Consider the following 25,863-nt stretch of genomic DNA (forward strand, 5'->3'; position numbering starts at 1 on the left):
GGATAATCATTGCCAACTGCTCAACTCATCCCAAAAGTATTGGATGGAAAACTACCATCACTACCATCTCCAGAGAACACAGTTTCACTGCTCCACAGTTCAATGCCCAATACCCATCTAGCCCACGCCTGGCATTAAGCAGCATGGTGCCAATAGCTCCAGAGAGTCCTGCAGAGAGTCCTACTCTATTGGCACTACTTCCCTACAGGGACTAGACAAGCAGTGTGTGTGTGTGTGTGCATTTGCACATCTGTGTCAGTAATAGGTGCTTAACTTAAAGATGCTGAATGCATTCATTAGAAATGGTGTCCACAAATATTTGGACGGAATGTCTGTTCTTCATTTGAACTTTATTTTAGTTGGATATCGTTCATTAAATGTTTCCAGAACGTTCCTGGAACGTTAGATCTTCAGACGTTTATTAAGCCCTCTTTGTCTTCTCATAAGCCCCACAGATGAGCCTAAACACAACAGCTGTAAAAAAAAAATTCCACAGAGCATTAGAAAAACAGTGTACGTTCTAAGTGTGCAAAATGTTTACACCACCCTCTGTGTGTGTGATATTCTATACGCTGTGCTTTTAACACACTGTTTCCTTTCATGTAGCGCTTGCCAAGAGCATTTTCCTAGCCTGAGCCACCATCATATGAGCAGTGGTAATATTAGAATTGGATGAGAGAGAGAGAGAGAGAGAGAGAGAGAGAGAGAGAGAGAGAGAGAGAGAAAGAGCGAGAGAGTGGCACTTAAAGTGAACTCTTTGATGCTAAATGTAAAAAGAGTGTTTCTGTGATCAAAAAGTAATGCAGCAGTTGGAGGCTTTTTCAGACTACAAGACAGTCACTGGGAGTGGAGAGGAATTCCTCTTTCTCAGGGAGCTTTCTGAGGGAGCTTTCTGAGGGAGCTTCTCTCGCCCGTAGCTTGTTTTGTGTTTTGACTCTTTTTCAGCTGTACATGAGGTTTCTACAGCTCCTCATGCTGGACATTCCCTTCTCTAGACTACGCTCATACGCCCTTACATCTTATCTTTATTATTTGGTTAATTCTCCTAATCCAGAAATGAATTTTTTAATAACAATAATTATAGCATAGCTTGTGGAGTCCCACAGGGTTCTATTCTGGGGCCTGTGAAACACTGATGTTAAATATGGCAGCAGAGTAGTTCATTGATGGATGGATAGAAAGATAGATACATAGATGGACATTCTGACAGACAGCCAGACAGATTCAGTCATGTTGGCACTGCACAGCATTGTACACGACAACAAGGTGCAGTTAGCATCTCCCAGAGGGGGGAATTTCTACCAGTGGCAGGGAGGAAACTGTGCTCCAATGATGCGCTGAGCATTCTTCACCACCTTCTGCATGGCCTTCCTGTCAGCCACAGTGGAGCTGCCGTACCACACTGTCACACACTTGGTTAGGATGCTTTCAGTGGTGCAGCGGTAAAGGTTTTAGCAGATCTGAAGAGATAGATGAGCCTTCCTCCGTCTCTTCTAGATTTGGACAGGAGAGTGTGTGCAGCCTTTGGTTTTCTGCTAGTCCGCAGTGAGCTCTTTGGCCTTCTCAGTGTTTAGGGAGAGGTTGTTGGAGGAACACCAAGTTGCCAGATGCTGGATCGCCTCCCCGTAGACCAGTTCATCATCAGCACTGATGTGGCCGACAACCGTGGCGTCGTAACAACGTCCCAGTCCCAATTCGGCACATAATAAATGTCCTTTTCACTTACAAACACAAATGTGTTTCAGAGTCCACATTTCTGACAGGATTTCCCCAGCTTGTTGTAAAAGTGCTAAAAGGAGAGAGAGGGAAATTAGTAAGCCTCAAATTATGCTTCACTTTTGTAATCACCTAAAAACTAATAATGTGAGACAAATCTCAAATCAGGCCCTTTAGAAATAACAGTCTGTTGGAGCAGGTGAAATGTGATGATATTCCCCAATTTAATATAAAAAGGCAGTAAAATGAAATACTTATATATACTATATCCTTCTATATACTTCATATGGAAGCCATGCATTAAAAAAATAAGTACAAGTGATGTATGTGTGGAAGTATGTAAACGGATAGACGCAGTTGTGCTGGTGTCATTTACAGGCAAAGACACATATACATACATATCCACCATTAGTGGATGGGATACAGACAGTGATACAGTGAGCGTCCATGCCTGGAGCGCTGGGTAGCCACTCAAGTAGCGAAGAAGGAGCAAGCACGTTCTGGTAGGAGAAGGGTTTTAGCTATGCAGGCAATCAAAGTTAAAGCAGTCACATGATAAAAAGGAACCAAGCGGAGTTCACCAGACGCAAACCCCAGACCACCAAGTTCAGTAGGACCAGAGGACATCAGGGCTCTTGAACCTCCCTGTGCTCGAAAGCAGCGTTCACATTTTACCAAACGTACCGAACTCACAGGTCCGGTAAAGCACCCTTATACTGATGTGTAAACACATGTACGCCCCATCACACATTTTCAGTGGACATCACACACGCTATGACAAGTCAGAGAAAGGGAAGCCTTGTTTGGTGAGTTGGGAAAGATCGGATCCAGCCATCCGCCACCTTCTTCGGGAAAGTCTTCCAAATGATCTTGAGAGCACTGGCCTAGATTTCTTATCCCGAGATCTGCAGTGATGAATGCACTGCATGCTGATAAACATCTCCCCTGATGCAATTTATCATCTGTCGTCATTTTCTACGCTGCTACAGATAAGAACAATGCCAGATCTGGTTTAACATAACCATAAAATATGTCCCAACAACCCGGAGAGCCCCGACAGAGAGGGGGATGGGGGGTTGAGGGGAGGCTGGTGAAATAGTGAAATTGTTGTATGAGTGTGTCTCAGACAGAGAGCGCGAGAGCACGAGAGCATGAGAGCATGCGCGAGAGAGATGCAGAAAGACGGTAACTTAACTAACTACGTAATTGTGTCACAGCCTGTTTATCCTGTTTTATATTCCACACTTTTCACGGCTGTGGTGGCTGGAGTATTTCTCTCCTTCCCTCTCGCGCTCCCCCTTTCCCCTCCTCTCTCGAGCGTGCTCTCTGTTCCTGTTGAGGCAATGCTAATTAATTTATGGCGTGCTTCCTTGCTGCCATGTTTGCACGTAGCCACTCACTTCTCAGAGAGTGAATACAGCATGCTTCACTTTACCATTAATCTTCCTTATCGCTCTATTTTGGCTAATGCCATTGATTCAGTCCACTTTCACAGCATTATTTAGATCAATGAGGCTGATTCCCGCAGCCCAAAAGGGGGAGGGCACAGTGGGCTGATGAATTCTTTTCATTAAGCGGACAAGTTTATCAGAGGTCGCCAATGCAAATGGATCATTCAGGATCCAAAACAAGGACAATGGCTAGCAGACTCCAAGGGCGTCCATTCATTAAAACACTGGACATAAATCTAAACAACTATTATTAACTGTACACAGAACCGCCACCTTATTAACTGCGGTCAATGCGGGAACGTAGAGACATTAGCCGACTCCATTTGTTTTTGTCCGTTTCAGGAGCAAGGCAAAATCGGCGTCACGTTCAACATCGGGACGGTCGACATCATCGTGCAGGAAAGCAGCATCCCGGTGAACGATGGCAAGTACCACGTGGTACGATTCACAAGAAACGGGGGAAATGCCACACTACAGGTGGACAACTGGGCCATCAACGAGCACTTCCCCGCAGGTAAGACGGACCACTCATTGATCGTCTTTAACCTTTGGCTGATGAAATCATGAAGATGCATGGACAGTGCAATGCGATGGACAGCAACTGCTTTTGGGGTCCTCTGAAGTCACAGATAGGCATTAATATGTGAGCCTGCACACACACTCAACAGTCTCTGCCTACACTCGCCGGCCATTTTTTCTGAAACACCTACCTTATTGGTGCAGTTTGTGGGGTGCTGCTCCTGCACAAGTTCTTGGCCAGTGAGAGGGAACCCTTATAAGACCAATGATGACCAGATGTTATTTGATTGAGGGACCATTCTCAGCACAGCAGTCTTCTCTGCTGGCACCAGTATGTTAGTGGAATGTAGTACACTGGTACATGTGTAGTAGATGCAGGAGTGTTACTGGGGTATTTATAAACAGGCAGGTGGCGTAGTGTGTAATGCAATGGAGGGCAGTTCCGGTCGTGGATGGTCCAGATTCTTGCACAGTTTCCTGCTCAAACACACCTGATTCACCTCAACTGGTAATTGCTAAGTTTAGTATGTCTGTTAGAGCAGGGAAATCTGCAAACTGTGCTGGACACTGACCCTCAGCCGCCCACCCCTGGCGTAGTTGGTCACTTCACTGTCTCCGATGTGGCAGACTGGGGTGTAGTATAGACCACACTATAGCAATAAGAGTGCTTGGGCTACATTCTTGTACCTGTGATGTGGTTCCACTGAAGACCTCCACCATTTTTTTTTTTTTTTGTTCTCCACCTTTGTTGTCATTACTCATACAGTGCAACCGGATGTACTGTACGAGGAATGACAACTGAAGGTCAGAGCACAGGGTCAGTCATGCTACAGCACTACTGGAGCAGAGAGGCTTTTTATGAGCTCAGCAGTGGCAGCTAAGGAGACCTGGGTATCGAACCCACGACTTTGTGATCAGTAAACCAGAGCTGTCACCACTGTTGTTCACCACCCAACTCTGTTAGACAAGTCTGATGAGAAACTCACACCACTTTACAGTGGTGGTAATGGTAACCAGTGATGGTAACCATCATGGTAACTTCTGCTGTTACACTGGGAATTTCCCCACTGCGGGACTAATAAAGGACTATCTTATCTTAACCAGTTGATAAATGGTCATTACGCTACTGAGGTCTTTTTTGGGGGGTCTACTGCTTTATTTATTATTAATAATTTATATAATTTTCATTTATATTTTGTTTATTAGGTACTTATATACAGGCATGGCCCTGACTGGGCAAGAGCACCACATAGTCCTAGAGGGCTATAATCTTCTAGCATTGATGGAAGTCATAACTGTTCCAAATGCCATAAATGAAAATGGAAGTATATCTCATTGTCACTGGTGGGTTGTGAATGGCCCACCGACTGAAAAAATATCCGACCATCAGTGGTCCTATGGGAACTTTTGCAGGTTCTTCAATTTGTAACTGTGGTGCTTTGAGGAGCCTTTTGTTTTTTTTAGAAGGAAAAGGTTCCTAGAAGGTTCCTCAAAGCACCTTAAGAGGTTCCTCTACAGTTTTTACCCCTAAAACCTCTAAAAGTTCCTTAAGGATCTTATATTGTAACAGTTTATGGTTAGAAACTGACCACTGAGGCAGGGCCAGAGTGTAGTTATTACAAACTGGGTCAAAAAGATAAGCTTTACTCGAGTAGAGTGTCTAGCAAAGTGACCAGTAGATGTATTATTGTTGCACATTATACATGCAACCGTTATCCAACGGCAGATACCTCCATGGCCTCCTTCTGTATCCCTCCCAGTAGCTTTATAATTAATAAAAATGTAATGTCACACTAGAGCACCGGAATGATCCTGTTTCCACACACTGGCAGTAAATGACTCTGTCTGGTCTCCAGCCTTTATTACTTCATTGTTGTCTGGTCTTTATTAGTATTGGAGTACCTCTTCTCTCTTCTGGGAGATGTAAGCCGAAGCCGACGAAACCAATTTTCTTTACACGTGTCCAGATTTAAACCCTTAAAGACATTTCGCTTGCCTTTTGATATCAGCGCTGTTGCTTGGTGCCTCACACTCGCACTGAGATAAGTCAGAAGAAGAAAAAACGCCACAAGGAACATTATGTGCTGTTCAATCTCCCTTAAGTTCTACCTTCTGTTCATAAGTGGGCGGACAAGTAGTCTCAAAAATCACTTTAATGGTCATGGTGACTTAATGCACCCCCTGTTAATGCTCCCCCCACCCCCCTTTCTGTAATACTTGCATCTTTGCGAGATTCTTTGAGGTCACCATGGTTTCGTGTGAAGTCCCTTTCTATACAAGGATAGGAACATCACCGTAGACAAGCTTGGTGTTGCCTTAGATACCTCTCAGCTAGTTCCTAATAATGTCTCGCCAGCTGTCAATGTTAAGCACTTTTTTAACTTTAATGTAGAGACCAGCGATTTAGATGTTGGGTTTTTTTTTTGCCTCCCTGTCCTTGGTTCTTGGAATGTTCGTTATTTCGTTAATGTGGGCAGAGTGCAGACTGCTGATTAGCTGCAAGCTAGCTAAACACCTTTGCTCCATCTCCGCTGCTGAGTCAGACACAATCGAGTGACTCACAAGTCCGTATCCTCAATGTGTGACTGTGTGTGACTGTGTGTGTATGTGTGTGTGTGTGTTTGCCCTGGGCCATCCAAACACACTCTCGCTGTGCAGCTGATGTCTCAGGACTGCTGAATTGGTGGCCCCTGCGAGGAGGATGCAGTGGAGTTTTGGTTTGACAGAGCGAAGCGAGTGAAAGCCGTGTTCTCACGCTAACGTCATCCCCCGCAGTGTTCGCTATGTCAGCCCCGTAATACTGCGCTGTGGGTCATGACGCATTATTGGGCTTTGACTGATAATTGCTCACGTTACGCACACTAATCCACTGCCTCATGGAAAGTTTGGGGGGATTACTTTCCTTGACGTTTCCTTGTTGTTTTTTTTACAGCCCACCTTAATCAAACACGGGTCTCATCTAGGCCCCATGTGCAGTGGACAACCCAGATGTGGCCCATGTTTAACCCCTCCTGGTCCCATCACTGACCCAAGTGGGAAGTGCCCTTGAGCAAGTTACCTAACCCCCGGGCTCTGGAGTTGGCTGCCCACTGCTTTGGGTGTGTGTGTGTGTGTGTGTGCTCACTGCCCCTAGTACGCTAATGTACCACGGATGGGGAGGACACATTTCACTGTACACATCAATGAATACTTGCACCCTTACTTTTATCCATATGTGGGACCAATGTGGATCCCAAGGGCAAAATGTCCTGACTCCCAGTTGGGCTACTCCGTTCAGGCCCGACATGGACATGTCAGCTGGGAGCCGTTTGTGCTGTTGTGATGATATGTTGAGTATATTTGAGTATACTCCTCGATAGCTCCTGTAACTCTGGTGAAGGTGAGGCTGAACTTCCTGTGAAGGACTAACGCACATCTTCTGTGCATGCTTGCAGTTTAGACAGCTCTGTTGGGATGAATATCGGCTATAGGTCACATTAAAAAGATGAGATTTTTCAGATTTAGTGAGAAAATCGTATTTTGGGACACCTTACCTGCTGTTAACGTAGCCTTAGTAAACAACCTATAGACGATCCTTTAAAAATGTCTTATGCTGAATTCTGTGGCGTGGAAACAGGAGGGGTTTTCTTTTGTTGGCTCTTCAATGAAGGTCATATTTGTCCAAGTGTCTGCTGAACAGTAGAGCAGTGCACCACCACTCCAGAGTCCGCTCAATCATCCTGAAGGTCTTTTGCAGTTCAGTTGCGGTTTTTGGATTTGCCGTTCTAGCAACTCCACAAGCAGTTCTCTTGGAAAGTTGTCTTGGTCTTCCAGACCTCAACTTGATCTCCACTGTTCCTGTTAATTGCCATTTCTTAATTACGTTGCCCACAGAGGAAACACCTACCTTTTTTTCTGCTTTGTGAGCATCCATCATTTTTAATGATAATTTCAGAGTGCTAGGTAGCTGCTTGGGGGAGTTTTTGGATGCTGATTGCTAATTGTTAGAGTCAGAGTATTTATAAAGCTTTGGAATTTGCATCTCCAGGCTTCTCTTCTTCTCCAAGCAGTAGCCCTAACAAGCTAATTGAGACCTGAGACCTTGGTAAAAGTTATCTTGCAGCTTAAATCTCTCTTAAAACATTTTGCATGGTGCTTCTTCAAGGAAATGAAGTAGACGATGGATGACCTCTGACCTTTTCACAGTACTGTAGGTACTTTTACAGTTGAAAGTTTTTTTTTTTTTTTTTTTCTAATAACCATTTTTTTTTCCAGAATATAGTTTGGATTGCCAGTGCTTTTGTTTTTGTTATTTATGCAGTGGTGTTTATGAATGATAAGCACTATGAAACATTGACACTGTTATACATATATGAGAGTATTCTAGAGAGGCATCTGTCTGTGTATTTTAGGTCCCTAGTCTCATTTGTGGTGACCTTGACCATGGCTACAGTCTGGCATGACAGCTATGGGAATATAGCCCTGCTTTTATGAATGTCACAGGTATATAACACATCTATATAAATGCCAGGGAAATTGACTCTCCCTCCCAAGGTTCAAGAGAGTTGATAAAATATTTAGATGCTCGTACGGCCTCTTGTGAGCGTGATTTAATTACATTTTAAGATGGATGTTCTCGCTCGGCGTCGTTCTGAACTTGCCTCGGTGTTCTTGCTTTAATGCTCGCTTGGTTTGTAAGAGTTGAATTTTCAGTCGGAGCTATTGATGAGGAGGAAATCTCTTTATCTTCTTAATGTGGGCCTAATCTCTGTAGAGTGCTGCAGAGAGATTCGAGAAACCTTATTAGATAGAAAGGGGAAATGAGGCAAGGTGCTGAATGCTTGCGCAGCCCAGTCAGCCATGCCAAACAGCTGTGCTTTATTTTCTTAATGCTTGGAGGTATTAATCCTAAATGGCTCCAATGCACCAATTCCTGGGGCATGCAGTTGCCAAGTTATTATAGCTCACCTTGATTGTCTAATCGTTTACACATAACAAGGGCAAGTGAGCCCATTACACCTTGACAGTCCTGCGTGGCGATCCCTATCTGTCTCTGCCCTCCAGAATGGCCAAACAGAAACATCCGCTGACCCACACATGCAAACACCTGAGCGCACGACCCTCGTTATAATGTGACCTCGGGCCATTCGCCGATGACTGCCACTGTTTTGGCAGCTGTGGCGCTGAGGCAGCTGTCTGATTGAGAGTAGCTCGTGCTAGCTAACACATGCCCAATTCGTCCTACACATTCTGAGCCATAGAAACCAGAACATGCATGTAGGACTGTGCCTCACACTAATGAACCTCCCACCTGCTGCCTGGTTACCGGGCCCTATACAGGTTGTATATTGTCACTGTCGTGTCAAAACCTAGTAATGTTTTTTTTTCTGCTTCCAGCTGCCCTTTACGCCGTGCGAATACTTGACGAGTGGCCCAGCGTTGCTCAGTATAATGAATAGTCCAACATTACTGTAATGCAGTTTGGAGTCAATCAGGGGCCTTTCTAGACTACTTGTTGTATTGGGGCACACACAGAATTTAGAGGGGTACGGCTGTAGCTTGCTTCTTGCTTCTGCTTGCCTAGTAGCATTATATTATATTATATTATAGGTAAAGGTGCATGTATTTGTCACTGTATTATGTACAGCGAAATGTGTCCTCCGCACTTAACCCATCTGTGGTAGTGAACACACACACACACACACACACACTAGTGAACTAGGGCTAGTGAGTACACACACACACCCAGAGCGGTGGGCAGCCAACTCCAGCGCCCAGGATGCAGAGAGGGTAAAGGGCAACAGTGGCAGCTTGCCAAGCCCGGGAATCGAACCCACAACCCTGTTATCAATAGCCCAGCGCTCTAACCGCTGAGCCACCACTGTATGTTGTTAATAAAATGTTAGTAGTAATATTATTAATTATTATTATATTTTTTATATTAGTAATATTACTGTTACACATGCATGATTTTTAATTGTTACAATTTTGTATGGCATAAACTACTAAAAGTTTCCTGTTATATCGTATACTGTATCACCCCATTAATTTGCTTGTGCTATCAAAGCTTGCATAAATACAGTCCATGCTAACATAACTGATGCTAGCTTTGCTAATTCAATTAATGCCTTTTGCTTCCTATCTAAAACCTATAGCTATCCTTACCATGTCTGGTAATGGGTCAGCTGCTCAAACTTTCAGACAGACACTGGGGCATTATGGGAAATGTAGTGCTTGTAGTGAATTTGCGTGGCATGTCCTGCAGTTCTGCTCAGCAATCAAGTAGACTTTGTCCTACAGGGCTCTTGGCTGGGCTCCCCCTACAGTTGGGGAGTGCTGTATATACAAATGCATTGCGTTTTGGGCTCTTCCTAATGGGCAGCTGTACACATGCATTTGTTGACAAGCTGAGAGATACATGAGCAGCATCTGAAGGTGACAAAGCATGTGGGCTATGAGTCGGTAGAGTAATAATACAGGATTTTACACTAATATGACTCTCCTGCAGCATCACCACAGTCCCAGTAGTAGGTGTAGTGGCAGCGTTCCGGCCCGCAGTGGCAATGACAGAGACGCCATTCTCCCCGTTACAGTCAGTGGATGATCATCATGACCCTGAAGCTGCTGTGTAAAGGTATAATTGCTACATAATGTTGCTTTAACCTCTCTCCTCCAGAATATGAGCCCTTATCTTTTATAAAAGTTAGGAATGTTTTTTTTTCTCTCTCTCTTTCCTCCTCGTGTCAAGTTGGCAAGTTTTTGTTATGACAGTGACAATATACAGCAGTTGAAACGTGGGTATCGTTTACGCTTCGGTGTGTGATCACAGCTGCAGTTGAAAGCCCTTATCAGTTATTTAGCCTCATTCTCTGCGGACCACACACTGTAAGCCAACATTAAGAAGATTATCCTCCCACACTTTTGCATCCCCTGCTGCATGAGAGGCCTGGCATAATGGAAATGCTGCATTCCAGCGAACGTTGGAGCGATCCGTCGCTATCAGCACATTTGAGAAGTAGTTGGAAATCAGCCTTTTTTCCATCAAACTTTTTTTTTTTGTTCTTTCATGTATTTATTTTTTTATTTTTATTATTCAGCGGTGCTGTCGAGAGTAAATATCGGAGGCTATGAATACTCCCCATGGCTTTGTCTTACACCCACCTATATCTCTCAGCGTCCTTATTAGATTAGGTGTCTTAAGGGTGTTGTATTATAAACCTGTTGATGACTAATATCCCTTATGTAAGCGAGGCTAGGCTCACTGCAGCCGCCACCGTACTACTGTAATTCACGTCTGCTGAGCCGCCGGTCGATACTGACAAATGACATTGATCAGCGGAGCTCTTAGCCCTGTCAGCAGTCTTAACGCACAGGATGCTGCTGATATTCTCATTCTGTAATCATGTAACTATCATAGCCCGCTTTATATCTTTCTAATCTAACTTATTGCTTTGTCCTGGCTTTCTCTGTACTGTGTTATACTGGGCTGTGCTGTGCTGTGCTGCGCTCTGCAGAACAGCTGGCAGGAGCCTGAGCACTGCAAGCGCTGGCGAATTTTGCTTCTAATTACAGGTACAGAAGGAGGCTAACATGATTGACAGTTTCCTAATATTTATGATGAAGAAAAACGAACAGTGATCTATACGCTGACGCTGAAAACACAGCTTAATAAGAGCCCAAACAACTCCTAATGAGTTCATCTCATTCGGCTCAGCGCGTGCGAGTGTGTATATACAGAAGAAATGAAATGACAGCAACACAATTACACTAGTATGCAAGGCGAGGACGTGTGCGGGGTTTTAAACATCATCCCTACTGCACAGCCAGAGTGGGTAATCGGGAAGTTCGGGAGAATTCCTGGTGGGCCGCTAATGTTTTGGTCTGGTTGGGCGAACGGCATATATTACCACACACAATTTGTGAACGTCACAATCGAGTGGGGGTGTAAAAAGTACAGAGAAACTGCACTTCGGTGAAAGTATGAGCGCTGGATCACAACTGTACTGGTTCAGAAGTAGAAGCATGGAGCCCAAAATATACTTAAGTGTCTACATTTAAACACACTTAAATGACAAGTACCTGGACTGTCTTATACTTATACACTGCTCAGCCATGTCATTAGGCAGCGAGTGAACGGTCAGTTCTTGAAGCTGATGTGCTGGAAGCATCTGCAAATGATCAAACATAAAGATCAGAGCCACTCTCACAAGCATCTAGCCGGCCATGACTCTTCTATGTTCATGGAGGTCAACCTCACAACCTACAGGATCTGCTGCTGACGTTTTGGTGCCAGATACTGCAGACTCCAGATCTTGTGGAGTCCATGTCTTGAAGGGTCAGAGCTGTTTTGGTGGCACAATTTGGACTTAAATATTAGTCAGGTGGTTTTAATGTTATGGCTGATTGTTTGATTTGTGTATATTTGTACAGTACATTGAAATTCGCCTGTTCGCATATCCCAGTTGGGAAAGCTAAGGCGAGGGCTGAGGGTGAGCCATGCTACAGCATCACGTGCTGTAGGGGTCTTGCTGAAGGGCCTTGCTTAAGTGGATGCGGGTATTGAACCCACGACCCTGTGATCAATAACCCAGCACTCTAAGCACTGATAATAAATAAATTAGAAGTTGTCTTCATTTGGTGGTGAGAGATGCAGTGCAGTGCAGTCATAATGCTCATATTTAACATAAAAACCTCAGTTTTTATTTTATTACCAGCTGGCCAGTTTAGTTACACAAGAAGGACAAAAGTATAGGGACACCTTATCAATGGTTTCTTCTGAAATAAAGGGTATTAAAAAGAGTTGATCCTGCTTTTGCTGGAGTAACTGTCTCTACAGTCCAGGGAAGAAGACTTTCTACTAGAGCCTAACTCTGAGGATTTGATTGCATTCAGAGACTATAGCTTTAGTGGGGTCAGGATGTTAGATGATCAGCACCCCACCTCATTCCCAATTCCCCAACTTATCCCAAAAGTACTGGATGGAGCATCATCCATCATTCCAGAGAACACAGGGACACTGCTCCACAGCTCAATGCTGGAAGGCTTTATACCCCTCTAGCTCACGCCCGACATTAGGCATGGTGCCAATACACTGTTAGGAGTTAAAAGTGAAGTCCTTTAAGAACATGTACTTGGAGATTCTTCAGTCTGAAGCTGTGGAATAAACTCTTAAGGTGCTTTGAGGAACCTTCAAGGAACCTATTCTTCTCTTCTAAAACCCATTCTTAAAGGTTCCTCAAAGCAAGGTTCCTCCACAGTTTCAAATTGAAGAACCTCCAAATGTTTCTCATGGGTCTCATACTTTTAACAGTGTAGGTTCATGCTTATCTGCCCCAGAGAGTCATATTCTGCTGGCAGTACTTCTCTACAGGGCCTAGACAAGCTGCTTGTATAGTGTGTGGATTTGCACATCTGTGTTAGCAATGGTTGCAAATTAACATAGACTAATGCATTCATTCGTTCAATACAGGGGTGTCCACAAGTATTTGGACATATAAGGTTATAAGAGAAAATAAGTGACTGCAGGGAAATTGAATCCTAAAAGTACTGGTGTAAAAATATCCCATGTCCCATTCAGTAGTCATGCATTTTTATTTATTTAATTTTTTTGTAATTTTGCTGCTATGCAGAGTTTCTAAATTTGTATGGTGTTGCATTGCGGAATTGGTTCCTCACAGTGGCAAGAGTAATAAAAAAGCAAATCATCATGTTCAGCTTTTACAACACCAAACTCACCCAATGCAATAAATCATCACTGGTCTCATAAGCTGAAAGCAGGCCAAAGCCTGACCAGTTCCTGCATGTTAATACTGACAGTCACCTGCAGATCACTTCATTCAGCTCACGCTAACGTGTGAAAGAGTGAGTGGACAGCACGGGTGCATTCATCACTGATTTTACAGCAGAGGACATTCTGCCCTTTGGTTTTCTGGACTGTGAGCTACTGAAGAGCTCACAGAGTCGATGAGGCCTGAATTTAACGGACAGTTTAGGGACGTAGTTGTGGGCTTATTAGCAAACAACACCCGTCTGTCAGAGGGAATACACACACACACACACACACACACACATACAGTTATTATTCAAGTCCAAATCTAAAATAACAGGATCTCTGTTTACTTGTTCTGTGTGACCAAGAAGAAACTGGTATCAGTGAGTATTAGGTAGCGGTCAATAATTCAATAGATGCTCCAGGCATTGATCCTGGGCTGCGGTGGAGCTACAACAGGCTAAGAATACTTTCTCCAATACTTACTTATTTATTTATTTATTTATTTATTTATTTAGTGATATAAACCTGTAATTAATAACGTACTGATTGTACTACCATCAGAAAGAGAATGAAGGTGCACCATAAACAACATCAAGGCTATGTATGGCTATTCTATATACGACAGAACTGCTAGGGATTGCAATCACATTGCTATTAGCAGATCTTGGATTAAAATGTACTGGTATTAGATTCAACCAGGACTTCAAACGTTGTACGACTGCACTAAAATAGCTGTAATTTTTTACTGTTTTTGTAAAATATATTATGACTGGCCCACGAAAACTTTTTATCTTTAAGACTTTTTGACATAATGTAAATATGGCAGTTATATATATATATATATTAAGGCTCATTTCAACATGCAGAAGTTTCCTCACAATTTCATAATGAATGGACCAATAGAAAATGCTTTAAAATAACTTTCATTAAAAAGTTAAGAAGTGCTTTTCCTTCTCTTGTAAAGTTGATATTTTAGCAAATTTAATCAAAGTCAATATTTAATTTTGCATCAGCAAATATTTGTATTTTCTGAAATTAGTATTGGCCCATAAAACCTGAATCAGTGCATCTGTAAGTACTACTTCAAGTGATTATTACTTGGAGTTACCTGTCCTGGTCTATTGGTCCATTCATATATATATATATATATATATATATATATATATATATATATATACACTCCATATATATATATATATATATATATATATATATATATATATATATACACTCCATATATTGGAGTGTAGATGTTTATGAATGGAGATGTTTATTGGAGTGTGTGTGTATATATATATATATATATATATATATATATATATATATATATATATATATATATGAATGGACCAATAGAAATGCTCCAAAATAACATTCATTGAAAGTTAAGAAGGGCTTTTCCTTCTCTTGTAAAGTTGATATTTTATCAAAATTTTATTTAATCAAAGTTAATATTTAACTTTGCATCAGCAAATATTTGTATTTTCTGAAACTGGTATCGGCCCATAAAACTTGCATCAGTGCATCTGTAAGTACTACTAAGTACTATGAAATCAACAAATAAGCAACAAAACCATGAAGATTTAATAAAATAAAAGTGAAGTTGAAGACAAAACCACTGAGCAGTTGTCTTTACCTTTCCCCCCCAAAAAAAAGAGCGAAGAGGAGAGGATCAGTCCGGATCTACATCATAACAGACTGCAGCCCCAAACTGTCCCACACACCCCTGGAGTTTGGCATGAGATGTCAGAGTATGTCGGCCTGATGCTCTGTTCAAGAGACAAGTGGTTACATGAGCCAGGGGTTGCGGAGAGGAAAAAGAGGGGGAAGCTACATGCACAGTGTGATGCCTCAACATGGCAGTGAGGCTGTGTGTGTGTGAGTGTGTGTGTGTGTGTATACGTGTGTGTTGAAGAGAGATGACTTCTATTTTTTTTTTGGCTTTAGAGCTGCGCTAGGGCTTTTTGATGTCCTTGTGTCTTCTCTGGCAGCTCCAGGTCCCAGACTGGGTAATAGCGAGTGGCAGCAGGGAAAATGGCAGACGATTACATGTGCAATGGGCTCTGCTATTCTGCTACCCCAGTGACAATGGTCCAGGGTTGCACACTTCAGTCAAATAGCTGGATCATTTTGGTGTCATCAGGGAGGCTGGAAGAGACGGCGAGAGAGAGAGATGCATCTCTCTGGGTACCTTTCCTTCTGTTTCTTACTTTCTCGCTGTGAAATGCCTCGCTGAAGCAGCTTCACTTCACTATCCGAGGTGCTCAGGCTTTGCACCACTGAAATGGACTTGTTTCTCCCCTGGGCTTCAGGCACTCACACTCACAGCAGAATTTTGTTGTATGGAAATAATTTGTTATGGGTTTATCTACTACCCTGTGATGAGTAGTAGTCCCATCTATCTCGACATCACTATTAAATAATAATTATCCTGAGTATCATTAAAAAATGCTGCTGGTCCTCCATGTGCCCCCATAACAGCTCCCTCTACAAGAACTCAGAAAGTGTCCTGTGGTATCTGGCACCAAGATGCTACAGCAGATCTTTAAAAGCCCTGTAGGTTGTGAGGTGCGACTACGCATCCCACAGGTAAACATCTGACACTGGCCATTAAATGGGATGTCACAGGAAACAGGACTTATTGGACCTGGCAAACTTCTTCCATTGCTGTTGGTCCTCCATGGGCCCCAAAAAAGCTCCCTCTACAAGATCATTGCAGGTGGTATCTGTGGTATCTGGTACCAAGACATTGCATCTGATCCATTTAAGCCTTGTAGGTTGTGAGGTGGAGCAACCATGATCAGCACGTCCCACCGGAAAACAGCTCACTGGACCTGGCGACCTTCTTCCATTTCTCCAAGGTCCAGTCCTGCTCCTTACATGTCTATTGTTTGTGTTTTTTTAATGGTGTGCAAGGTTAAGCATGGGCACCCTGACTGGTCTGTGGCTACACAGCCCCATACTCAACAAGGTGGCGCTTCACTTTGTGCTGTGACACCTTCTGCTCATCCCTACCATTAACCATTAAAACTGAGACTTGCTGGTGCTGGTGCCAAACACCCTAATCGCCAATTCATGGTTCATCACTACTTACTAGGAGCGGCAAGGAAGCCTCGCCATTTTGGAGATTTCTGGCCAAAACAATTTGACTTATGTCAAAGTCACTCAGGACTGAACAACATGTGACATTGCTAAACCTCCAAAGAAGACCTGTGAGATTACTGAGGTCTTGCTCAGGAGAAATATCTGAGCAGCAGGAGATTTCAGCAAGCCGCCTTTATCTTTTCATCTGATCTCATTTTTGTCTAGAAACTACAGAGCTATGAAGGAGATCTCTTTTGGATTTTCTGTCCCATGAGTACAAAGAGCAGCGAAGGTGGACTGGTCATGGATAACAAGTGCCCCAAACCAGCTCACAATCTCGCTGATTTTCAAGAACTGCTATTTTGGGGGCCAGAAGTATAAAAAATATCACTGGCTTTTAGTTCATTAGAGTATTATGACCACCCCTGGTTTGATATCAGCTCCACTCCCCATATGGAAGCACTGTGTCGTTATCGGCCTCCTTTCGCTCTGTTTTTCAATGCTCAGAACCCCACAGGACTGACCAACACAGAGCCGACTGTAGTATTAGGGTGGTGGCTCATTTTCAACACTGCAGTGACACACATTGACATGGTGGTACAGATCTACTCTAAAATGCTCCTATATGGGAAGTGGAGCTGATATAATGGGCAATGAGTTTATTCTGGTCCTAATATTCTGGCATTCTGACAGAATATTTTATTTTGCCATTGATATTTGATATTTACCCTACAAATATTACCCCACATTGATAAAAACCAAAGCAGCGTGAGCTACCGCACCATGTGGGAGACTGGGGTTCAATTCCTGGTCTGGGTGACTATGCTGCGCTACACCAATGAGAGTCCTTGGGCAAGACTCCTAACACTGCACTGGCCCTCCTCTGTAATAGGAGTACCCTCGTAAGTCGCTCTGGATAAGAGCGTCTGCTAAATGCCATAAATGTAAATATACTTGAAAGAAGAACTATGCTTGGGTCATGGTGGAACCAGGCTTGTTACCCTAAAGATCTTTTACTGGTTCTTTCATATCAAAAAACAAGCCTAACGCACTACCGGGACCCGAGGGCCTGGGGGTTGCAAGTTTGAACCCTGAGCCATTCTTCTTTGCCATCAACAGTCTGAGTCTGAGAGAGCACAATTGGCCACACTCTCGCCCCTCATCACTCTTAGGCGATATTGACTGGCACAGGCGGCTGTTGGCTAGTGTGGTGGAGCTGGGGGCCATGCCGCTTTCCTGCCTGGCAATGCCACATCAGCAGCAGTTTGAAAAGAGACGATGGCTGGCTTTGCATATATCAGAGGAGGCATTTGTTAAACACTTACCTGTAAACCCTGTAAGCCCATAAATTGATGGTTTCTGACCAGCAGGGTTCCCTACAGTCAGCATTTAGGGCTTTGACTAGCCTTGTCTTGCCTAGTGTCTTACAGAAGAATTGATGATTGGGTGATGTTCTATTGTATAGAAGTACATCAGATCTCTGTGGCTGGGAGTAGTATGAACTTATACTGTACTGCTTCTTCTCTAGCTAAAACAGGCCCGCTGGGGATGCTCTAAGATTCTATGTGTTCCACCATGGAGAATTACTTATGCAGTGTTTCAGCAAAGTCATGTCCTGTAGGCAAAGATAACATGAGATGCTGTCTGAATTTTTCCGGAGAGGCATGGGTAATGTCATGATCCACGGATTTGGATGTTTGCATGACCTTCAAGTCAGGCTTTGTGTGTTCTTCTGTCTGTCCACCCTTTGCTGGAGCTATCAGTGAAAAACACACACTGTCTCTCGCTTTATCTTGAAGTTCTTCGGGGTGGTCCCTAGGTCGGGCTTGTTGCTATGGGAAAAGACACTGTTGATGCAGTGGATTGCGGGGGGAAGCACTCCCACAACTTTCTGTTGCAGCGCAGCCTCCATCATGCTGTGATTTAAGAAGATTGCTCTCATTTGTGTAGGCCTGTTTAATATGAATGAGCCTACCTTGTTCTGGAGAACAATATGACTCATATACGGCTCACTATAGATGCTAGGAAATGCTGCTAATGCAGTTTTTCCCCCCTTTCTTCTTTCTTCCCTCTTCCTCTGACCAGAAGGTAGTACAGCAGGCTCGCCATGTCTGGCAGACCTTCAAATATATATATAAAAAGTTATCAAGTCAGCATCTTGGTACATAATGTGCACGAAGATTTGACCTCACATCATCTGTAATCAGATCGAGCAGCCCAGTGTCTTACAGCACGCTCCATAAGATGATAAGAAACCCCTGGGGCCTTGTGTATAAGCGGCAGGCTGTAGTGTGCCTTTGTAACTGCTGTGGGGGGAATATCGATACGGCGTCTCGTGTAAGGCCCTTCAGAATGACAGTAGGACAACTATGGCTCAAACGCGGAGCTCAGTTTCGGAGGCAGGAACAGATCCTTTATCGCGGGAAGATTTAAGGTGGCGAGTTCTTAGGTGGGAAATAGATACCCATGTACCCTACCAGCCAAATACAATTACTGGTATCAAAAACAAAATCTCGTGCCCTTATAAATCTCTCCAGAGGGGGAGAGCGATAAGCTTTTCAATATGAGACGCTCCTCTAATCCTGCAATTAAATGAAACCACCAAGGATGCCCAGATAAATGCTCTCACTCTCATTGTGTGTGTGAAGATATTGAGGGAAGCCACATTTCACGTTTGGGCCTTTTGTAGATGTGTAAGATCAGCAGAAGCTGTCTAATGGGACACCAACCATCCTACGTGAAAATGAGCACTGTTAGCACTGCTTTGAAAGAGGGAGGAGAGTTTAAACTCTTCAGAGCTTTCCGTATGGTCTTCTGCTTTCATGCTGAAGTTAAGAGATCCTTCAGGGATGGTGTATGTGCTTTTCTCCTTATGTTGTATATTTAAAGTTTCATTTGGACTTTCATTTCGGCCCGCTTTGAAAGGATCTGTGAGCTTGGACTTTAATTAGTTTTCATGCAGCAATCAGCCATAACATTAATATTCAGTAGGTCCCTCTTGTGCTGCCACAACAGATCTGACCATTTGAGGCATGGACTCCACAAGACCTTTGAATGTGTCCTGTGGTCTCTGACACCAAGACAAGACATTAGCAGGAGATCCTCCATGGGACCTCCATGGATCGCATCAATGAGCCTTTTAGTGCCCATAGATGGTCCTTGTCCTTTCTTGGACCACTTTTGGTAGGTACCAGAAAAAGCCCTGAACAAGATACCAGAACAAAACTTGCCTGATGTTTTGGAGATGCTCTGACCCAGTTGTCTAGCCAGTGGCTCAGATTCTAATGCCTGGCCATGTGTCCTGCTTTTAACACCAACATCACCTTCAAGAACTGACTGTTTCCTTGCTGCCTAATACATCTATCTCTGGCCAGGTGCCACTGTAGATTAAGATAATCAATGTTTCCCATTTCACCTTCACGCTACTGCTCAAAGGTTCTAGACAGCCATGAAAGATTCTCATCAGAAGTGGTTGATATGTTGGTTTGAACACAGTTAGAAGATCACAGCTTTGGTTCCTGGCCTCCTATTTGAACTAAGAAGCCTTACCACACAGGTAAACAGCTTACTGTATTATCCTTTAAGACTTTCCACCTTTCTTAGGCATTCTTGGGACACAATAGGAGCTGTTCGTTACAATAGATGAAGATTTCACGAGGCTTTGCCCAATTAAAAATATTTAAAAAAACCTGGAATAAACTCTTGTAATTATAATACCATCATTTAGAGTTAATTAGGTAAAAATGCAGGTGGCAGGGTGCATTTTTCAAGAGTACTTAAATCAGCACTTATGTGGCACTTATTAACGCTAATGATTGCACTCGTGTCTTACTTGACATTCAGGGGATGTGTAGTATGTTGAGTATTGTGTATCTAGGTGTTCATACTGACTTTTCTATTTGACAGCACCTAGCTTGAGGTATCTTTTTGATTCTAGCCAAAACGAACTAGCCTATACGAACTAGCCTATGCAACCTTACACCTATAAAAAGGGTATTTTTCTGAGCAAACAGTGAGGCACTTTTGTAAGTCGTTCTGGATAAGAGCATCTGCTAAATGCCTTAAATGTAAATGATGCAGAAGGTAGTTTGGGTGCTGCACATGTCCAGGGGCCCAGGATCGTGGGTTTGATCTTTGCTTCAGTCTCTGTCTTCGAGGGGTTTGGTGTGTCCTCGTAGTCTTCGTAGGTTACCTCCAGGTGCTCTGGTTTCCTCTGGGTGCTCTGATTTTCTGCCATCTCCCAAAAAACACATGGCAGGTGAATTGGCTATGCTAAATTGCCCCTAAGTGTAAGTAAAGGTGTGTGTGGTACCCTGCAGTGGGCTGTTCCAGTGGGTGTTCCTGCACTGTGCCCAACCTTTGCCAGGAAGAAATGAATAACACAAGGGATGTAAAGTGTAAAATGAATAGTTAGGGAAATGAATGAAAACGCTGGGGAACGATTACTGAGAGGAGGAGTGCTGGGAGGAGCATAGACACCACAGCAAAAGCACATGGTAGGTAGTCTGGAGATACTAGTCTAGGGAGATAGAAGAGGGTGGAGACACAGAAAACAAAACAAATGCTCATACCTGTGGGGCAGGACTAAAAAGGAAAAGGGGTGGATGCGGACCAAGACATTATCAGCCTAGAGATAGAGATGGTGTACACTACATATATAGTTACTATCAGATATTTCCTATCTGAGCTACACCATGTAACTATGTAATTATTTTATATATATATATATATTTATTTATTTACATGTACAATAGAAAATGACGAAAGGTGTCTTCACACCCATAGCTGATTTCCTCTGGTATGAATCAGAAAATCAGAAAAATCCAAGCACACCAATATGCGTCATAACAAACCCCATGAGAACAGTTTCTCCGCTTATTGGTTAGACCAGTGTGGGGCAGGAGCACGGAAGCAAATACAGGAAAAGGGTCCTGTGGGTTGGATTGAGGTAAGCTCACGTTCTCACCACAGACTACAAAATTAGTTTGGGAGTAGACTGAGACCACTTCATCTCAAGGGTCTCGGTGTGGTTGGTTTGGTCCGCAGTGCAATTACTGAGTTAACACCCACCGATTTAATTAGTTCTTGAGAAAGGTCTTAACAAAACGTCTACATCAGATTTATGGTGGTTTTTTTTAAATGCACGATTGTTCAAAGCTCTGCTCTTATAATGATGGATCACAGTGCCCTCATAAACTGAACAAATCCCAAATAAGAAAACTCTTTGTGAAAACTGCGTGCATGTGTTTTACTGTCGTATTTAACAAGTTTAATAGGCCCCAAAATTGAACCTTGGGGGACCCCACAAGATATGCTAAAACCAAACCGTTGCCAAGAAATTCACCATAATTTCTGCATTAGGATTATTAATTGAAAAAAAAAAACCTAGGGTGTAAGAGCTTTTCTGTCTTCAGTCCGTCTGCCCACAGTTCTAGTGTATGTTTGCATCATCCTATATGTGAAACAGTGCTGAACACATCACTAACCAATAGGCAGCAGCTCTGCAGTGCCACCAGTTTTGGGATTTTAGTGCTAACTGATCCAAGTACGGCTCGGCTCGACCCGCCATCCCTCAAAATCCATGGAATACGAGCGTCCAGGCTTTTTTCTGTCCTGCACCAAATTGGTGGAACGAGCTTCCCCTGGTTGTCCGAACGGCAGAGCCCAACGCTTGCTGTCCTCAAACCCAGACTGAAGACCCTCCTCTTCTAAGAGTACTTGGGCGAATAGCAGAGTGGTCTCCTTACTGACTTGTGTTTAGTAGAGTCTAAACTTAGAGGATCTTTAAATTATTAGTCTATTTAAACTAGCTGAGGTTTTTCTTGGGTAAATAGTGAAGCACTTTTGTACGTCGCTCTGGAGAAGAGCGTCTGCTAAATGCCTTAAATGTAAATGTAAATGATCCATATACCTTCTAGAACAGTCAGCTGTATCTTTTCCAGCATCTTTATTCAAACAACTAGCTCCACGTTACTTTTTGAGACGATAAAGGTGTTGTGCGCTGAACGAGCTTCTTCATTCATTCTTTTAAGAAGAAGTTGTCAGAAGCACAAGCAAAGCTATGTGTAGCTTCTAATTATACGACAACATGGCCGTGTCTGTGTGTCACCTCATGAATTTTACATTTCAGAGCTGAATTCGCTCCTGTAGCTTCAGTACGCTTCGCTATTTCTTATTTTATTTAAATGGAATTGAAATGTTCAAGACTTTCACAGCACCTCTTGGATATGTTTGTAAAAGTTAATCGCAGCGGGAGTGCTATTCCTCGCCGGTGTGTGATCCTGTGCCCATGTTAACACCTTGTGGTGCTGTTTCAATTTCAAAGAGACTCACTCATGTCCCCGGGAGCTTGCGTCAGTGTCATGCCCTCTATTCAAGTGGATCAAAGCGGCAGCCGTCGGAACACGTCTGTGCACTAGGTACACTCGCCCGTGCCACCAGAAAAACTGCTAGTGCTGGAGCACGTTCCTCTCTAGCGCTGAATTCAGTGGCCTAAATAAATAGTTGATTCGTTTTGTTAGAAGGCTGACGTTAGCATAACTGATGACCCCGGCTAGGCGTCGGCTGTAGGCTCTGAGAGGAGCTGAGCTGGGGACCCTGGGGAAGCTGTAAAGGCGATGCAGAAGCAGGTGCAGGACTGAGGCAGGTGCTCTCTGTATCAGAGGGGTTATTTTTAGGGGGGCACTGTTCTGGATGAGTGTCCGTAACAGCAGCACAGACGAGCTGGACCTTTTAATGAAGTCTGGATCAAGATACTGTCCGGTGGAAACAGCCCTGCTGAAAGCCGATGCAGGAAGGAGTTCCAGATATGTTTTCACTGGAGGTGTTGAGGGGAGGGAGAGGAGTGTGTGGCAGGAGTGTGAATGAATAATAGAAAAAGAGGGAACAAGGTGCAGTGTGTATGAGCTGGAAAGGTGTTAGGATAGATAGCCTGTGTGTGTGTGTGTGTGTGTGTGTGTGTGTGTGTGTGTGTGTGTGTGTGGAACATGGGTTAGGTGGGTTCCAGAGGGCGCTTTTACTGGGACCCAGTTGGGCTTCCCAAATGGGCTACATCATTGCTACTGGGACACCTGTAAAAGAACTTATCCTACGCTTGTTGGACTAACTGTCTAGGGATGATGTTGGATGATCACCACCCCACCTCATCCCCAACTCCCCAACTAATCCCAAAAACATTAGATGGAGCACCATCACCATCATTCCAGAGAACACAGTTCTTCCACTGCTCCACAGCTCAATTCTGTAAATCCGTCTAGCCCACGCTTGGTGCCAAAAGGTTCATGTTTATCAGCCCCAGAAAGTCCTAGACAGGGACAGGGACAAGCTGTGTATTTGTGTGTGTATGTGTGCATTTGCACATCTGTGTGCACCAATGGGTGCAACTTAAAGTAGCTGAATGCATTCATTAGAAGGGGTGTCCACAAACATTTGGACAGTGTATCTCCAAAACAGCAACTTCACAGGTGAAGGTAAAAAACCTTCTTGACTTGCTGTGAGCTTTTTTCGGGCCCACTTTGTCCTTTGCTGTGTGCTTCTGAGGTTCTCAGGGCAATTTACACTGAAAAACAAACGTGTGTGTGTGTGAGTCTGTGTGTGTGACAGAGCAAGAGACAGACAGCGAGAGAGAGCAAGAGAGTGAGGTCATGACTTCTGCATGCTGCCTCTCTCAGTGTGATGGTGATAAGTGACCCAGCCGCTCTGACCAGCTGCCCTACCTGCTCCACCTTTCCCCCTGACCGCCACTCACACACCTGCCCCGGCCCTTCCTCCCACTCCACAGATGCTCCGTTCACTCAGTCATGCCTTCCGGAGACAAACTGTGCAATCTGTTCACTGAAGAGGTATCCATTCACCACCCTGGTTAATGTGAATTATGATGTTAAGCGTACTCCAGACATGCAGACATCCCAGACACACACACAAACTTTGTGAACAAGGTTGAGCAGACTAAATACAACTGGCTGTCCTGCTAGTGTGTCATATGAGACTGGATTACTGACTCCCTAAAACTAACCTTCAGCTAGGGCTGGGCAATTAACCGAAAATTGACCGAAACCAACATTCAGAAGCTCAGATTCGATGTAATCCTGCCCATGACAATTATTTATTTATTTATTCGTTGTAATTCTGTCAGTACCTTCCCCACTGTGTTCATGTACTGTCCCCTTAAAAACATGCCACCACATGTGTAGTCACATGCACCCCTCCAAACCACAGCCCCATCACCCTTAGATTTTAGGACTCACTTATCAGTCATGTCCCTCCACTGCTGCGTTCTCTCTTCACTGGCTTCCTGTAGCTGCTGCCCAGGTCATCAGATTCAGAACCTTGACGTTGGTCTAAAGCCAAAGCCAAGAACGGACCAGCCAGCCCCTCCGTACTTGATGGCAATGGTCAAAAGCCGATCTGCACCAAGAGCCCTTCCAGCTTCGAGTACGGCTCGGCTTGACCCGCCATCCCAGAAAATCTGCGAAAGATGAGTGTCCAGACTTTTTTCTGTCCTGCCCCAAAGTGGTGGAACGAGCTTCCCCTGGGTGTCCAACGCTCGCTGTCTTCAAACCCAGACTGAAGACCCACTTCTTAGCAGAGTGGACCTTATTGGCTTGTGTTTAGTGTCTAAATTTAGAGGTATCTTTTAATTATTAGTCTATTCAAACTAGCTGAGGTTATTCTTGGGTAGGTCGCTCTGGATAAGAGCGTCTGCTAAATGCCTTAAATGTAAATGGTTCTTTGAGGGATGCTGTAAAGTCGGCTGTTTCTAATATTTCTTAATGTGTAAAGAACAGTTTACAGGCATGCTTCTTTATGGGACCAAATGTGGTTCTTCTATGGCATTGCTCAAAGAGCCATTTGAAGCACCTTCATGTTTTAAGAGTGTGCCTGTGAACCCTGTGAAGGCCTGGCACCCGGTCTAGAGGATATCCCTGCCTTGCTTCCAATGATTCCATCTAGGATCCGGAGCCACTGCGACCCTAAACCATGCTGTTTTAACTTATAACCAGGGAGACGCCTCACTTCAGTGTACCCTGAGCACACAGTGAGTTTAACTAGCATTTTAGATGCACTTCTTTGACTTTAAACAAATGTGTGACCGGTATCATTAGGTTGGTAAGAAGGTTCTTCACACACACCTCGTACACTCCTTAGAGAACCGTAGATTCGTCTATGGCCTCGCTGAGGAACTTTTAATAGCACCTTTATTTTTAAGAGTGTAGATATATTCTAGATGTGGTCAGAGAGCATCACTTTGGAAGAAATCCATGAGCAGAGACCAAACATCTGTAGCTGCCCTGTTTGACCTTACCTTGAGTCAGCTACTCACCATCGCATCCTTCTTTCTCA

General features: G+C 43.8%; 1 protein-coding gene across 16 annotated transcripts in view; it reads left to right on the forward strand.

Annotated features, from left to right (window-relative positions):
* The window catches only part of nrxn3a (neurexin 3a), a 472,173-nt gene that overhangs the window by 397,210 nt on the left and 49,100 nt on the right, over positions 1-25,863 (forward strand). For all 16 annotated transcript variants that reach the window (XR_011980513.1, XR_011980514.1, XR_011980515.1 and 13 more), the window contains one exon: positions 3,510-3,681. Coding sequence is in view for 13 of the 16 variants with exons in the window: in XM_072689054.1 (XP_072545155.1) it covers positions 3,510-3,681 (172 nt within the window). In the remaining 3 variants the exon portion in view is untranslated. The remainder of the gene's footprint in view (positions 1-3,509; positions 3,682-25,863) is intronic.

This window comes from Salminus brasiliensis, chromosome 10 (genome assembly GCF_030463535.1).
Source record: "Salminus brasiliensis chromosome 10, fSalBra1.hap2, whole genome shotgun sequence".
NCBI classification, from domain to species: domain Eukaryota; kingdom Metazoa; phylum Chordata; class Actinopteri; order Characiformes; family Bryconidae; genus Salminus; species Salminus brasiliensis.